The sequence below is a fragment of the Athene noctua genome, chromosome 6 (assembly GCF_965140245.1).
Source record: "Athene noctua chromosome 6, bAthNoc1.hap1.1, whole genome shotgun sequence".
NCBI lineage: Eukaryota > Metazoa > Chordata > Aves > Strigiformes > Strigidae > Athene > Athene noctua.
The window spans coordinates 27,351,299-27,369,049 of NC_134042.1; the positions used below are offsets into that span (position 1 = coordinate 27,351,299).

The following is a 17,751-nucleotide window of genomic DNA, read 5'->3' on the forward strand; positions in this document are numbered from 1 at the left end:
GATCATAAGTGATCTCCAGGCAGGAATCTGACTGTCAGAGTGGTGTGTTGCTAAAAGTAATGGGAAAACAAGAGCTGACTCATTAACTGCAAGTTCCCCATGAGGATGAAAACAAACATCACTTTTGGCTCTTTTGCTTCAGTCACATTGAGATGTTTTAATTTTAACTTCACTGGATATTTTCACTTTGTGCCACGTCATGAAAAAACCCATCGGAAGCCAACCCAAAGGGCACCCCAGACCGGTTCACCCTCGAGGTGTCCAGCCTGGCATCTCTGGCCGGGTCAGGCACTGCCCGCAGGCACACAGCCTGCCCCCAGGACGCAGGTCTGGGTCACTCCGCGTCCTGTGCATCGCTCCGGTCTATGCACCGGCGACTGAGGTCTCTCCCGCACCGGGCCCTCCTCACGCCGGGGCGGCCGCTCGCCGGGGCCTGGAAATGGCGGGGTAGCGGCGGCCCTGAGGCGGGGGTCGCGGCCCCTCCGCGGTGACGCGGGCAGAGCTTCTGCAGGGCTCCGCGGGTACAGTTTCTGCAGGGCTCCGCGGGTACGGCTCCGCGGTACCACGGCGGGGCCGGCGGCCGGCAGCGGGACGCCCTGCCCGCCCCGGCGGCGGGGCGGAGGGCGGGGAGGGCCGGGCCGGGCCGGGGGCGGCGGCGGCGCCTCCCAGCGCGGCCGCAGCCAGTGAGGTCGGCGGGGGCGGCCGGGCGGGGCTTCCCGGCCAGGTGGGTGCCGGCGGGGAGCCGGGCCGGGCCGAGCCGAGCCGAGCCGGGCGGCCTGCGCATGGTGCAGCAGGAGCCGGCCGGGGCGCCGGGACTAGCGGCAGCGGGGGAGGCGGAGGCCTGTGGCGCTGCCGCCGCCGCCACCGCCGAGGTGCGGCTGTCCCGGCGCCGCTGGGCCGTGGTGCTGCTCTTCAGCAGCTACTCCCTGTGCAACGCCTTCCAGTGGATCCAGTACGGCAGCATCAACAACATCTTCGTGCGCTTCTACGGCGTGAGCACCTTCGCCATCGACTGGCTCTCCATGAGCTACATGATCACCTACATCCCCCTGCTCTTCCCCGTCGCCTGGCTGCTGGACAAGCGGGGCCTGCGCTTCATCGCCCTGGCCGGCTCGGCCCTCAATGCTCTGGGTGCCTGGGTGAAGCTGGGCAGCCTGAAGCCGCACCTCTTCCCCATCACCGTCCTGGGGCAGGTCATCTGCTCCCTGGCCCAGGTCTTCATCCTGGGCATGCCCTCACGCATCGCCTCTGTCTGGTTCGGCTCCCGAGAGGTCTCCACCGCCTGCTCCATCGCTGTCTTTGGGAACCAGGTAACGGGTGGCCCCCCCCCCCGGCTGGCCCATGGGGTGGGTGGTCACCCGCCTGGCCGGAGACTGGGAGCGCTAAGCGGGCAAACTGGGGAGGAGGAAGAGGTGCACGGGGCTTGGAGGGCGTCTGAGGGATCAGAGGCCCTTAGGCGAAATTCCCCCTGGGATCTGCAGCTGGTACCTGGAGGGACACAGCTGGGCTTAGGCTGTGGGCTGATGGGGTGACAGAGGCAAGCGGGACGTAAGTCTACGAAGTTGGGGGCAGCACGGGGGTTGGGTATGGCTCTGGCTTTGAGTGGCATTTGGACTCAGGGTCTTCTCCAGTGCCTTCCTACTCCCGTGTCTGCGAATCTCTGCTCCAGGAATGTGAGTCAGTAGAACCATGAATGGGCTCGGGGGGGAATGTGCGGTCCCAAGAAACATGCACATTAGACAGACTGTCCTGCAGACTCAGGTCTGCAGTTGCATCTGGACTTAACACTGCGATATCTTCCTCCTGCTGACAACTAGATGGGACAAAGAAGATTAGCTGTCTACTGAGAAGAGTACTTGTCACTGAGCTCTGCAGGAAAAGGACTTTAGCACTTTCGTAGCTACCTCCTGGAAGTAGGTACAGAGTTTCCACAAGCAGTTGCTTTGGAAAGAAACAAACCTTCTATCAGGCTAGGACCAGGTAAGCTCCCTGAGCACTCGTGTCAAGGTGGTTCGGGGAGGCCAGTGACAGGCACTTGCTCAAACTGTGACAGTCTTCTCTTGTAGCCAGCTAGTGCTCAGGGGAGCAGCTTTGAAAGGAAGGAAATAGCTACTTGACCCTTGTACTGGAACGCCTGCTCATCCCTGTTGCACGAAGCAGATAGGCCAATACTGATGCAATGTGGCCTAAGCGAAGTGAGTCTGGCTCTGCAATGCTGACATGAAGAAGGAAGCAGAACCTGCCATTAGCTGCTAGGCTTGGACCTGTGTCCCTTGCTTTGAGACCCAATGTACTCCCCTACATGTGACTGTGCACCACCCTGGACCATCTTTGATTTAGCCTGTGGGTAGCTGCTATTCAGATTTGAATGGTTTGCAGTTCAGGTAGTTTATAATGAACGGTTCTTCCTTGTAGGTAATTTTGTGTGCAGTGGGTTTGAGGTCTCCTTTCCCCACATTACTGGGTTTCTGTGTTTATTCAGATACTACTGAGGGACAGAGAGGTGAATGCTTGGATATGGTATTTGAGGAACTGAGGTTTGTAGAACAGCACCAAGCAATTAAGGAGACTCTGGTTTCCATCTTTTGGAAAGAGAAAACATACTTATCTTTCTCGCAGTGAATCTAAGCTTCCCTCTTTTCTCTTATCAGCCAGGCTAGCGAGCTGTTTTTTATGTGTTTTAAATGAATCCTTAGAGCGAAAGGCATTTAACTTGGCATGAGCACTCTGCTGATTTAGGAGTAAATAAGTAACTTGAGCATTTTGCTGTCAGACTTTTTTTTTTTTTTTTTAATTATTCAGCTGGAGTTACTCAACAGTGTGCATAAGAAATCCAAACAATGAGGTTTTCAGCCTGTGCTATATGTGTGTGTGGTATCTTCATTGTCCTAAAAGGAGCAGGTTAGTGTAATGGTTGTGTAAAGCAAACTTTGGCTACACTTTTGTTCTTCACACTGCTCCAGGGGTTGAACTGACATGGCAATGAAACCTCAGTTCAGTACTCTGTGCTTTTTAAGCCCAGACTTTCCTTTCACAGAAATGGCAATGACTAAAGGCAGAGCATACTCCATAGGAAGGACCTATTAATTCCCTTAGTCAAGGACCCTGAGGTGCATAATCACAGCGAATGAAAAGTAGCTATTTTTACTGGTGATGTTGGGCGGGGGGGAGGAAATAGAGGTGTCCTTTTTTTCCTGACTCTGCAGTTATAGACTGTGTTTTAGGGAGTGTTAGCAAAGGGTATAATATAGTGGGTTTGTAATTGCAGTATGCCAGCATGGCAAATTATTCCCTATGCTCATTTCTCTACAACTGTATGGTTTTCCTTTCCTTCAGAGATTTAAGGCCTCATAACAGAAATGGCCTGAGGCAGAGCTTTTAGGTGCTATCTTTGGACTGCTGGGAGTGCCAGTCTAGCAGTGATTGGGTGGTGGCTTTTCAAGTGGACAAACTGGATGATAAGATGTGAATGAAATTCAGGGAAATGCTCTCCTGTGGATCCTTTCCTCTTGTTCTGAATTGGGGGAAAGAGTCTTCATGTGGTAGTGAGTGGGGTGGGTGTTGCTGAACAATCCTGTCTGCAACACCTGAATGGCCATTGCTTTTGTGTTGTTGAGGCTGTAGGGCTGTATGTGCTGCTGTTTGGTGCCTCACAGCTAACTCTGTTTTGTGCCTTTTGTCCTTCAGGGAAGGTGGCATCTGAAAGTCTATGAAGTGTTGTGGAAATGGAGCATGTCCTGTGGGATTTCTGTCCTTGGGTGGAATTCTAAATCTCTTTGGCTGTTATGTCTCTGCTGGAGGGTCCCTATCTCTTCAGATGAGATTTGATCCCTGTTAGAGATAGGGGCGGGTGGTGGTCTGCCTCACACCCCTCTGTAGCTGTCGCGGATGAAAGTATTGACACGGTAATGATTTAGAAAAATAATCTAGATTTATTAATAACTATTTGTCAATACAAAATAACTCAGAAAAGCGACTTATTCAGGTTCTAAAATGACAATATTCACCCTAACTTACTTAACGGTATCTTAATTTATACACATATGTAAGAGTCTCTCTGGTGGTCGCAGTTTATAGGATCCAAGATAATTGACTTTTGTCAAATACTATCTGGTGCCTTCTGGCAGTTGCACAAGAATTTGAATAACATGCAACCCTGTTATTGTTCCATCTGATCACATCCCAGGCACAGGTGTGTCAGGCCATCAGGAGATGATGGGCCATTATAACCTTTTCCAAGCAATTGGGAGGGGCAGGAGCCAGGCTCCTCAAGGTTGTCAGTCCTTATCTCCATAGATTGGTGTATGGCTTGGGGGCATGTGGGTGGAATCACACCTGGCACCAAGCAGCCCAACAAGGAGGGCAGGGAGGGGTAAGAATTGCACCACCACAATCCACCCCGTGACTAAAGTCAATTTATCTTGTCCCTAGAGTGGCAGTGTGGTTGCCTCTTGCCTCTATGCCTATAAACAGAGGATGCCATAATCTAGTTATAATTGAAGGAAATTTTGTGTTTGATTAGCTTTAAAAAAAAAAAATATTTTGGGATAGTATACACATGGGGATACTTTTGTAACTGAGCAATTTGTTTAACCATTCTCCAAACCTTAATATACAACACAATTATGAGCAGTAAACATACTAAAATTAGAATTAAGAAAATCATGACCGGGTGGAACATATTAAACAGTCCTGTTGTGGTTGGTGACCATCCAAATAAGCTTTCCCACCATCGATGTTCTCCATCCCTTTTGACTCTTGTTAGCACCTGATGTATTTTTTCTATATCATGCTGGACCATGACAAGAGTCTTTTGTCCAGTTTTCTGTGCATATAGTATGTAAATGGGTAGGCACAATGCTGTGGAGGTTCTTATACTGAAGATGAGGGTTGTTTCCAGTGCTGCTGATAGGCTTGCTGGATGTGGTATTTGTTTCCACGATGTCGTTGGTGGAGTTGGTTATTTCTGAAAAGGAAAGACAAGAGAACTCTCGGGGGGGGGGACGGGGGACGGGGGACGGGGACGGGGGACTGAACAGGTTATGTTTTGTTGATTAGGGATATCAATTAGACTCAGACCCCAGAGTGAAAAAGTAGGTGTATCTACTCAAAATAATAATATAATAATATAGAAAATATACAATAAGACAGAATAGTGCACTTAAACAATTAGGAACATACAGGGTAATGCATCGAATCGCTACTGCCAGGGAGAGAATAGGGATTAAGAAAGATACTTCACCACTTGCCTACTTTACTATTATCCAGATCCGCAGTTGCTGGGTAGCCCCAGTCACAGTGAGGATTTGGGGAGCCTTTCCCTGCAAATGGGAAGTCTTACGTGGTGCGTCCACCCATAGGTGAGGCTTCCAAAGTCACTGTGAGCGGGTCCAGCCTTGGTACACCCAAGCGGAAATACCTGGTTTCAATCTCACATTAGGTTCCCCCCAGAGCCTGGCCAGGGCTCAAGGAAGAGGCCAAAGGAGTTTCTCTGTTTATCTGATGGGATTATGCGCAAGGTCTCACATCAGGTCTCTGTGACAGACACCTGCTTCCATTACTCTGTTGCTCTATTCACATACAAAGGGAAGGAAAGATGCATTCAAGACATCCTCTATGCATGCATCATTAAGGATTACATTCTAAGTTAACAGTTTTGGTTCAGGGCCTGTTGCTCAGGCTTCAACACTTCCACCTTTTACATCAGGATAGGTGGTTTATTATAACTTAGTATAATACCTGTTAGCATGTTGGTTATCAGTTATAAAATATACAGAATTCATCTATAGATCAGCTCTGACTTGGGCCTATTGTCCAAGACTTAGCACTTCAGGTTACCCCTTAGGATGCTGGATAAATCTATCTAGTACTGATTTTATGTTTTATTCCATTATTATCAATAGCATCCCATGCTAGAAGTCCTCATGGCTTGACCAGGATTACTGGTATTGTTTCTACAGTTGGTATTTTTGCCACCACAGGCTGTCCTGCTTTCATTGAGGACCAGGTGTGCTCATTGTTTAGTTTGTTGTTTTTTGTTTTTTTTTTTTTTTTTTTCTGAAGGTGTTAAGCAGGCTCGAGTAATTGGACTTCCATAGGGACCATACCGATTATTTAACTGCTGTATAATTTCAGAAAGATGGCTGTCCCATTGTCCTTCATGTGGTTTAAGATATTTCTTTTAGCAGTCCATTGGCTTGCTCAACTATACCATTGGATTGTGGGTAATAAGGTGTATGAAATACCCGCTTTATTTCTCTTTGCTTTGCCCATTCTTATACTTCTTTACTTGGTCCCTGACATTTTTCAGGTGGAATTTCAATTTGTGCCTCATGCAGTGCTTGCCAAACTGTTGCTGCCACCTCCCCCACCTTGTTAGGAGAGGTTCCTCCGATTAGAATATCGTCTATATACTGATAGTTTTACCTCTTCAGGGAGTGAAACTGTCTGTAAAAGTTCAGCAAGTGCAGCATGAGCAATTGTGGGTGAGTGTTTATATCCCTGTAGGAGTCTGTTAAAGGTATATTGGATACCCTCCCACGTGAAGGCAAATTTTTCTTTATCTTCTTCCCTTAAGGGGACCATGAAGAACATGTCTTTTACATCTAGCACTGCCATCCAAGGGTGTGCGGCGGCTTGCAGTGTAGCGGTTAAAGTTGCAATGTTGGGGACTGCCGCTGTCAATGGGGCTGTATTAGCATTTAAACGCCGATAATCGGCTGTTAACCGCCACCTCCCGTCTGGTTTACGGACTGGCCAAACAGGAGAACTGTATGGGGAGTGAGTTCGGGAAATAACCTGTCGTTTTTCTAAATCTGCAATTACTTTAGAAATTCCAGTTCGTGCTGCAGCAGAAATAGGGTACTGTGGGACGTTAGTCATTTTTGATTCGGGAAGTGCTGGAGCTGCACGGAGCACACGCACTGTGGCCGTTTGTAGATTTTTGTTAGGGTGAGGGTTGGAAATTGAACCGAAGGACCACAGGCTGCCGTCTGGCAAACGCCAGGTTCGGACGTTTAATGCGTCAAAACCCAGGATGTTTTCATAGTGCTCCTTCATCGCAAAGCGAAGAGGAGTTACACGTTTTTCGCCAGGGAGCTGCAAATTAAGTTTTGCTGTCTGGCACACGCTGCTAGTTCCTGTAACTCCGGTGATTTTAACCTTTCGCCAGCTAGGTCGTATGCCTAGCTTGTCGGCATGTCGCTGTGTAATTATTGAAATTTGTGCACCAGTATCAATTAAAAATTTTATTAACTGTTGTTGAGGACCAACTGGAATTAGAATGTCAGGGCCGTTCTCATTTATCCACTGATAAGCTTTTACTTGCCGGACTGGCGGGCCCAATTGCCGTCCGGACCTTATCAGTTTTTTGATCTTGTGTTTTGCAACTGATCGTCTTGAGGGAGGAAAGGATTCTCTTTTTTCCTGGTAGCTGGCGATGGGGAAGTTGGAGTATTTGGAGCGTTACATCTTTGAAATGCCTGAATCAGGCTCCGAATGACGCCAGTAGGCTGCCTCTGAATGGCGGCTCTAGGAATTCCTAGTGACAATGCTTGCTTCCATAGCTCATTTCTCCATTCCTGACCCCTGGATTGTCGGTCAGGGGGGTTTTGTTCCTGAGAATTATTTTGATGTGATTGTTTATTTTGCCTGACAGTGCGACCTGTATTTTTTGTTTCATTGGGAATTTCATTCCATCCCATTTCTCGGGCATGGTTTATAGTTTCATGCACTAATGTTGCCCAAGTGGGTAATCCTTTTAATTCTAAGTCTACTTCCTCACCATTATCAACAGTTCGTGGTAGATTTATCAATTCGTTATAATTTAAGTCTCTTTGGATCTCATCTCGTTTTGCAATGAGAAAGGGTTTGAGCATGGCAGGGGCTCCTTTTATCAGTAGTTTGAGTATAGCAGGAGCTACAGGTGCCGAAAGAGGAACATCAGTAGGATTACGCTGATGCATGGCTTGGATACAGGCAGCTTTTGTAAAAGCTGCGGAGGGGTCATTTAGAGATTTGATAGGTATCAACAGAGGTTCTCCTCTCTCTAAAACATCAATGCCACCAGCCCAATAGGCCACTCTGCCTGTTAGTGAGTGGGGGGCAGTCGGGGGGTTGGGACCAGCATCCAAGAAGACACCAGGACCCCAATAACCACTGGCTTCACCGCCATCTAGTAAAATTCTATCTCCCCCGTTTAGAGACACTCTCCATAGGTACTCAGTTTCGGTTTCTCCCGGCTTACGGCCGAAACGATCTTGTAAATTGGCTATTTGAATCGGATCAAAAGGGGTTGTTTTGCTGATGTGGCTTCTCACACCACCCCGAGATCCTGTTGTTACTTCTGTTTTAATAATTGGTCTGACTGCAAGTGGAGAAGACTCAGGTGGTTGAAAATAATTTTTCTCTGAGTCGTCATTATGTGTATCGCTCCAAATATTACCATCCCAATCTTCAGGGGACACAATCAATTTTCTGATTTGAACTATATCTGGGGGGTTGGACACTGCATTAGCATAATTTCAGTGCGTTCCCCCAGTTTTTGTTGTTTCAATTGGGATTCCTTAAGTTGCCCTTGCAGCTGCTCTATTTTAATTGATAACAGCAGATTGGTGGATTTCTGCTCTGTAATCTCATCTTGTAAATTTTGTATTTTACAATTAAACTTCTGTCGTTCATGACAGGCAGCTTCCAGGCACACTCCCAACATTTTACAAATTATACCTTTATTTTTTCCAAGTTTAGTTGCGCCTCTGGCATTAGTTAACTGTTTTTCTACCTCTTTCCAGTGGTTGGATACCGTGTTTTTGTAAGTATTTGGTGATTTTGCTTGTCATCCAGCCGACTACGCCAGTTTGTCACGGATGAAAGTATTGACACGGTAATGATTTAGAAAAATAATCTAGATTTATTAATAACTAACAACTATTTGTCAATACAAAATAACTCAGAAAGAAAAGCGACTTATTCAGGTTCTAAAATGACAATATTCACCCTAACTTACTTAACGGTACCTTAATTTATACACATATATACATGCACATACACAAACCAGACATATACATACAGAAACAAAAGGGCTTTGGATTCAGTAAAATGAACACAAAAGGGACAAGCACACAGGAACAAGGGTAAGGGTACGTACCCACACACACACACCCCAATAAACAGGTGAAATAGAAGCTAGCTCACAGAAAATTTCCCTCTCGAGTTTAGAGCAAATACTCACAATGCCTTGGCATTCCTCAACGGGCGATAATTGAGACTCAAGCGGGGGGACTTCGCCCTGGCCTTCCATCTGGAGCAGATGACACCTTAAGGGTTTTGGTACCTGAGAGGTGTCCCAGCTCAGGGGAGATGCTGGTCACAGGCCCACTGCCATCCAGGAGAGCTCGAAGGGTCTCTCTGGTGGTCGCAGTTTATAGGATCCAAGATAATTGACTTTTGTCAAATACTATCTGGTGCCTTCTGGCAGTTGCACAAGAATTTGAATAACATGCAACCCTGTTATTGTTCCATCTGATCACATCCCAGGCACAGGTGTGTCAGGCCATCAGGAGATGATGGGCCATTATAACCTTTTCCAAGCAATTGGGAGGGGCAGGAGCCAGGCTCCTCAAGGTTGTCAGTCCTTATCTCCATAGATTGGTGTATGGCTTGGGGGCATGTGGATGGAATCACACCTGGCACCAAGCAGCCCAACAAGGAGGGCAGGGAGGGGTAAGAATTGCACCACCACAGTAGCTTGGCCCCATATCTCCAGGGTTTTAGCTATTAGAATAGAGAAGCTTTTAGCAAGGAACAAAGAGGGGCTGGTAATGGCAGTAGTTAATGGTTGACATTTTCCAGCCCTGGCTCCTTTCCTCCCCTTTAAAGAAGGGCAGGGTGGATCAGAGCACTTGGATCACAAGGAGTGCTATGTGCCCAACTCTCTGAGATCCTGGATGTGGCTCAGTGTGGGAGGGTGTGCTGACCAAATAGCAACGTGGCTTTCCCAGGAATGCATGAGCTTCTATAAATGGACACTGGAGCTTGAAACAAACTTTTCTACACATTTCATCTGGTGCTCCCTTCCCAGCCATACACCAAAGGCAGCTCCCCCTTCTCCCTCAGAGAAGCAGTTGACTTCTGTGTTGTGTCCTGTGGAAGTTGCATGGGAGTTAAATGAATGACAGCAGTGCTTTTGCTGGGAGGGGCTGCCCTATGGCACCCTCAGCACTTGCCCTGCAGGATCCCCTGGGGATAGCTATTTAGGTGACTGTAGTAGATCCTCTGCCAAAGTATTATATCCCGACTGAGGATTCCAGCAGAAGCTGAGGTAGTTGTGTTACTGTAAAAACTGTCAGAGCTGAAAGCCCTCTTCTGCTTTACTCTCTTATCTATTGCTGTGGTTTTGCTGTGTTGAGTTCCTTTTCTGGTAAACTGGGGGAAGGTGCATTTAAGGGTGAGAGGGCCTGAGTGACTTGCATAGAGAAGTAGTCTTATCATACAGCGTTGCATCATATTAAGCAGTATGAGTTTATGCCAGAGAAGTGGAAGTGTGATGAGGAAGGGTGTTTGATTTCTTCCAGAATGTTTTAAACTGACTTCTTAAAATTGGCTGAGTCAGAGTTTCCAATTTCTTTCTTTAGCAAGCGACAACAAGCAAAACAGCGCTGGGTGGCCGGGGAGTCTCCTGCTCCAACAACGGCCCACACCTCTCAAGGAATTTTGTCTTAATTTTATACTACAAAGCATTGCATATTCATTAAACGCCTATACATATACATTACCTAAACCCACCTACTCCCGCTTTGTATGGTAATTCGCTTATCAGTCCTTTATGCTTGCGCAGATGCTGCTGAAAATTAAGGGCCGGGGTCTTCAAATCATGGTCAGTGGTCTTTGCGAGGAAGGCTGTAGGTCCTCCTCACAGTGTACTTTTCACCCTTCGCCTGGAATGTGATGATCTTACAAGCTTGCAGTGCTCTTATCAGTCTAGGCTCATTACTGGTCTTGAGTAAGGAGATTTATGGACGTCCTTGTTCATGCTTTATAAAGTACAGATACTTCTCTCTCTTGTTGCCCCCCGTCCCCCTTTCTTTCACTCTTTTACACAATATCATTTTATCATGTTAGTTCAGTTAAGCACTTGCTGTTAGTTCTATATAACGTAGGTCAGGCCAAATTTGTCAGGCAGCCTGGAGGCCAGTCAGTGATAAGTGCAAAGGGAAAGACAGTATAAAAGGAGTTGTATCCTCCTAACTCTTTGAAGTCTTGGGAACTTGCTCAGATTGTGTTGAAATCATAGTCTCTGAGAAGCCTGTTGCATCGGTGTTTATTAATGCATAAACTTCAGTCTTTTGATTGCTACAGTTTCTGCCTATTTGGCCAAACCAGCGTGCTGCTGGCCCTGGAGTTTCCTGGGACTTCTGCCTGTGACAGCCTCTTAAAAATTCACATCACTTTTCCCTTCTCGCGTTCCCAATTTGAGTATTTGGTAACAGAGTAGAGTTAGCAGTTTGGTGTGTTTGTGTGCGAGTGTGTGGGTTTTCTGTTGACTTGTTCTTTTGAACTCCTGAATGAATACCATCTGGTCCTGACACCTTTAGAAGAAATTAGCTGTAATAAATTGATTAATATTTTTTACTGATATTAACAGTGGATAACTGTTAATCCAATTACAAGTTGATAACACTTCATATTTTTGCCACATGAAGAGGTTCTATTGATGTGGAAACCTCCCATAAATATGCTGTGAATGCTGGTGCAAGACTTCATTTAGTTCTTCCTCTTTCTCAAATGTTCTTCCACAGTGATCATCTTTTGGCCCTACAAACTGTCTGGCAGGCTTCCTGATTTTGCTGTGTTTGAAGGGTTTTGACTTACTTTGTAAAGTTGTTCTGCAGCCTTTTTTGACCTAATTATGATTTTATTTTAGCTTGGTTCAGCTTCTTGTCTTTATTTCTTTGCTTGAAGGAATAATGTCCAGCTTTTGAATTAGGTGGTGATTGTGGTTTTTGTTTGGTGTTTTATTTTTTTTTAACTGTCGTTCCCTTATTTTGTTTTAAAATTTTGCCAATATTCTCTAGGCTTACACTGAGCCTCTGATGCAGTGTCTTTACACAGTCTTAATGCCGCTTGCAAGCACTTAATTTCTTTGCCTTTTCTTTTTAATTTCCTTTTAGGCAGCTCCCTCTTGTGAGTTAAATATCGCCATAGTGCTTTGGAGGATGTGTTGGTTGTTGTGGGTTTTTTTTTTTTTTTTTGGTCACTGCTGCAAGGAAGCTGAATTTGAGTGCAATGCAGAACTATTCTGTAATATTGATTGTGGTCACACCGTGCTGTGTTCTAGGTCTAAATCACAAATTGTGCTGCCTCTTATAGGTTCTCCTCAGAAGAGAGTATTTATGGAATCCAAAAATGCAGTCTCTGCATCATCCCTGTCATGACGCTTACTTAGCCTGCAAGGGCATTGTCGAAATTTCTCACTGTTAAATTTTTTCTTGCCTTTGCAGCATCTCTCTCTTTCTATCTTTTAATGCTTTAATTGACCTTCTGGTTTTGGTGGTCTCCTCTGTCAATATTTGTGCTTACTTATGGAATTTTATAGGGCTTCTGTATTCCTGTTGCTGACTCTTGGTTTTCTTTAAGGTAGAGACCCACTCCTCAATCGATCATTTATTTACAATTTTTATGCTGATATCTTCCTTCAGCAGACTCTTTGTATATAAACAACTAAATTTAAATTAGGCATCCCATTTTCCATTTCAAGACTTCAGGTACATTTACACCATCTTTTTAGCCACTTGCTCTTGGCCTTGTACATGATCAAATCTTGAATATGATGTTGCTGGGACTGGTCCTTGACAAAACTCAGGTAGGAAGTACATTCCTTCTATCCTTTATCAGCCTTTAAAGAATAAGTCATCTGAACAGTGCACTCTGCTGTAGTTGTTGACTTGCCTGGTATTCTGTAAAGCTGTCTTAAAATAAAGTGCCAGCAGCCTGGTTCCTGAGGAGACATTCTTGAAGATCAGGACAGTGTTGTGTGTTTTGGCTGTGGGGATGCTGAATGATGTGCCGAATTTTGGGAACTAGAGCCTATCTATATAGGTCTTGGTGACCTTTCTGCATGTACAAAAAGGTTGGAGATGCTAATTTGTATGCTGGTGAGAGGGACTGCATTATGAACCTTAGTGACTGATGGTCTGAGGGTAGCACAGACAGATGCAGAACCAGCCTTGTTTTTACACTGCATTATTTTCCCAGCCCTGACATGAGAGGTGTGGAGAAGGGAGAAAAGTTATTTTTCCCTTGCTAAGGCACCTTTAAATTTTCTGGTTAACCAGCTGGGCTGATGGTGGTATGGGCATTGGCCTGCTGAGAACCAGGCTAAAAATCTCCTTGTGAAAGGTAAAGTATGTGCTGTATAATACTCATTGTGTTGTTGAGAGTCTGTCTTTGTTGTTAAAAATGGTATGAATAATCCAGGGTCTGTGAGTATACTCCAGGAAATCTTCAGTTTTAATCAGGTCAAGGGACCTAATCTTCATAGGATTAATAACACCAGTTGCTCTGAAATATAAAATGTAGCTCCTTTTGCTATGATTGCTGGGATTTTTTTTTTTTCCCTTCTACCACCTAGTCCTTCTCAGAGGTTTAACAAACTCCTAATGGATTAAAGTAGTTCCTTTTTTGGGATGGGAAGAGCGAGGACAAAACATCCATTTATAGTTAGAAAAGTTGTTCAGAAAAGACAACAGCTCAGAAAAGACAACAGCAGTGTCCAAGAAAGCTGAGTAAGTCTGTGTCCCGTTGGGTAAGTGATGACTGTAGGACTTGCCAGTAAAGGATTTCTGAACAATTTGCAAAACAGATTCTCAATACCCTCTCTGCTAGATACATCATTTAGATCCTTTTTCAAGAAGGAGAAGCTGGAGGGAGACCTGAAAAGCATGAATCTTGATAGTGGTCCTGGAGAAACTCATGTCAGAGGTCAGAATGAAGCATGGATCCCTCCTCCTTTTCTGTTCTTGTTTTGCTGCGGTTTGGTAGCTCATGGGACTAGCATGTGATTGCAGAGAGCAGGAAGCCAAGAAGCACCTAGCACAGGATTCCAACCCAGTTCTTCAAAGAATGAAACAGTGATAAGGCAAAGGAGAAATTTCCAGGAAGGTGTTTATAGACCTTATCTGGTAAAGAGTGGAGGGGCACACATGGGACCTGATATGTAAGAGCTGGTAGGACTCTTCCTTCCAATTTAAAGAAGCAATGCTGAGAGTCTTTTCACGAAGCTTGAGAGAGCTAAGGAGGCAGGACTGAAGCCCAGTGTGGTTGTGTCCTGGGCTCAGCAGGCATGCCAGAGACATCAGCCTGCACTTTGGCCAAAAGCAGGACAAAGTAAACATGCTGCAGAGACAACCAGGCTTCTGCCCTCTAGGACCCATCTCTGTGAGCATCTGTGTTCGGTGCAGTTGCCTTTTCTGTGCAGTTGCAGGCTTGTTTCCCTTGTGCAGAGAAGGGGGAGGCATGCAGTTTAATGAAGAATCAGAGCGTGAAGCCTGTAAACCAGCTGATAGTTGTGCTCGCTGATAGTCAGTGTGTCTCAGGGTTCCTCAGACAGCACAAAGGAGAGCAGACCTGACACTGTGACATAGAGGCTAGGGATAGGCTGTGTCTGAACAAAGTTGAGCTCTGGCAAGCTTAGTCCTGTGTCAGAGACTGCATGTGCCATGTGGGTGTTAGGAAGTTTTAACCTTCCTACTGGTCTCAAGTTTCCTCCTAAACTCTTTCAGTCCTTGACTTGCTTGCTGTCTGGGACAGCACAACTTGTGTCTGTCTTCAGTCCTTCTAAACCACTCCCAGAAGTTCTCATTCCTGACAGTGCCCTGAACCAGTGGGGCACATCTGTAATCTCTTGGTGACTCTTCCCACTGGCTCCCTGTGATGTTCCGGCACCAAGAATGAACTTGGCACAAGTGCCTGTTGCTCATCCTGAGCCAGGCTATTCCAGGTCCCAGTGGAGGGCACTGTTTGACATGGAAGTTTGGCCAGATATGGTTGAAAGTTCCTCGGTTTTAAGCTAAATGGGGTGTCTGAGTCTAGCAGGTAACTCTGAAACATAAGCATTCTTCCTGTCTTAAAAATCCCCCAGCTGAATGGATGAGGACGGAGTTTGTGGAGAGTTTTCTGGGGATGGATGGCACAAGCCGATTTTTATCCCAACTACCAGATATGGCACCTAAAGTGTATTTGTTCTGTAATCCTGATCCTGGCTAGTGAGTGGATCTTCCAAAATGAGTCCAACAGCATCCCAGAAACATGGAGATATGACAGAGAAAGTATGCAGAAAGCACAAGGAGTTTTTGCTAGACAGTAGCCCAGGCAACATGTCTGAGCTCATGCCTGGGTTACAGGGCTCCTGGGTCATTCTGCTCTGTATGCTGACATGCTTGGATGTGGTTTATGGGCAGCCTAGTCCTCACCTTTCTTAGTCCTTGCTTTCCATACCTGTAGAGTAATAGACCCTTTCGAGGGACTGTGAAGATATCAAGCACTGTGGAATCCTTCTGTCAGGCAGCAGTTGGCTAGTGGTACTGTCTTGCTATTCAGTCATCAGTGAGGCATAAACAGTATCCTCTCCCGTCCATTATCCTGGGACAGTGGGTCATGGTGGTGCTAATTGGTTCCTATCAATCTAACGTGTCCTATAAGGAAACAGTACATGCAATGGGCTTAATCTGACTATATTCTCATTTCCACGTTTTGCATACTCCTAACTCTTCTCTTATTGTGATGAGTGCAGTGGCTCTATAGAGGCTGTATTGGTGTAGCATGAATAATGACTGTGGGTAGGTTTTTTTTGTGCTAGTCTGTATTGGTTCAGTTAGCACTGTTCTGGTACTGTTAGCACTTTCCTGGCTCCAGACAAATGGTACAGCCTGCAAAAGAGATGGGAAATCTCTGTTTCGAGCAAGGATGAGAATGACTATATGGCCACCTGGCATCTCCCTTTCTTGGGTGCTTTCTCAGTCCTTCCATTTATTGGAGGCTCTTGTGTGTGCCTTGTCACTGTTCACAATGGCAAACATAGACTTAAATCGGGAAACAGCATAAATGAGGGTGTTGCTAAACAAAAAATTGCTTTTGTCCCAAATAGGAGCAGACCCTTGAGAGCAAGCAAGAGCTGAGCTTGAGCATGGCTCTTTTTCTGATGTCTGAGAGGGCTGCAAGTGCAGGGAAGGGCCAGGGGAACAGGTAAATACACAGTGCTTGGGAACCAAACTGATTAAAATGCAGCCACAAACAGTGAAACACAAAGGAAAAAAGTGGCTTTTGTAGGTTCCTCTTGTGTTTAGAGTACTCACGAATCCGCTGAGTGCACTTTAGCTCCCACTTTATGAAGAGTGCACTCCTAAGCACCAAAGCAGCTACTTCTCTCTCCCATTTGAGGGTGGCGCTGAAGGTCTGGGCCACTGTCAGTCCCGCTTACTGGTGTGGCAAAGTCTGTGCTGCTACCGCTCCTTGTTGCTGTCCTGGAGAAATAGTTGTGGAGTTAAAAGCTGTAATGTTCTCACTAAAGCGTGTGCTACCACTACAGGAGCTCCTCAGCTGGGTGTTTGAGGCTCTTGGCGCAGCAGAAACCAGAGCTGCAGGGGTTTCTTCTTGCAGCCCTTCAGAGCCAAGCATTTTGTCCAGGGGCAGTTGCCAAGTCCCATCACATAACTCAATGTTTAGGATACGTGCTGTTGGCTTTGCTTTCTTTGCTCTCAACCTTGATGTTTTTCTGGGTTCTCCTAGTGATTATAGAGTGAGTCTTGTTTTGGGAAGGGGCTCATTAGCAAACAGTGACATAAAGTGGCTGCGCCAGATTAATATCTCACTCATTAGGAGTTGGCAGGTTCTGTCTCTGCCCTTGCACTTGTCTGGCTGGAAAATAATTTGGTTCGTTAACCTGGCAAAGACTTGTAGGGAGTTTAGGCGGTCTTGTTTTCTGCCATTTTTAATGAACAAAATTGGATTACCAGGTGATCAGGCCAGCACCAAAGCAGGTGCAAGATAAGGAGTGGCATGTGTGTGCAGACAGGAACATACATGCATGGGGGAGAACAGGGGAAGCAAGACCTCCACTTTGATGGAGGCAGGTATTCATTCTGCTCAATTCTGTTGTAAAACCTTGCCTTGAATAACCTACCAGTTATAAGTGCAGTGGGGGGACCTCTCTTACGGCTTAATTGCAATGTGTAGATGACGTTTATCTCTTAATTATTGGGTGGCAAAGAAGATTTTTACCGTGGTTGTGAAATTGGATTAGGTTCAGCTGAGACTTTACTGGGCATCAGGTGTCTGAGCTATGGGGTGGTGGCAGTGTTGTGGTTCCATGTCACACCTTTGTGTGTCCCCTTTCTCTCCTGCTCAGCTTGGCATTGCTGTGGGCTTTCTGGTCCCTCCAGTTCTGATTCCCAATGTGGATGATGTGGAGAAGTTGGCCTACCACATCAGCATCATGTTCTTCATGACTGCAGGTGTGGCAACAGCCCTGTTCATCCTGGTTGTCATAGGTAAGGAGGTGGGAGCATGCATGTGAAACCAGGTGGGACTGAGAAGATCAGTTATGTGTGTGTGAGGGGCCTGTGTGCTAGGAAATGGGCCAGGGAGGTCATCTGGGGATGTGTCCTAGCACGCAGCTGACAGGGTCATGCAATACCGTATCTTGCTGCTTCAAGCCCTTGATGAACAGCACATGTAGAAGAGAGTACAAGAGGTTGT

The 17,751-nt window shown here is 46.2% G+C and overlaps 1 protein-coding gene across 4 annotated transcripts in view; it reads left to right on the forward strand.

The window, feature by feature from the left end:
* The first annotated feature begins 752 nt into the window (after window positions 1-752).
* The window catches only part of FLVCR2 (FLVCR choline and putative heme transporter 2), a 43,300-nt gene continuing 26,301 nt past the window's right edge, over window positions 753-17,751 (forward strand). For all 4 annotated transcript variants that reach the window (XR_012633886.1, XR_012633887.1, XM_074909985.1 and 1 more), the window contains exons 1-2: window positions 753-1,310; window positions 17,402-17,543. Coding sequence is in view for 2 of the 4 variants with exons in the window: in XM_074909985.1 (XP_074766086.1) it covers window positions 783-1,310; window positions 17,402-17,543 (670 nt within the window). In the remaining 2 variants the exon portion in view is untranslated. The remainder of the gene's footprint in view (window positions 1,311-17,401; window positions 17,544-17,751) is intronic.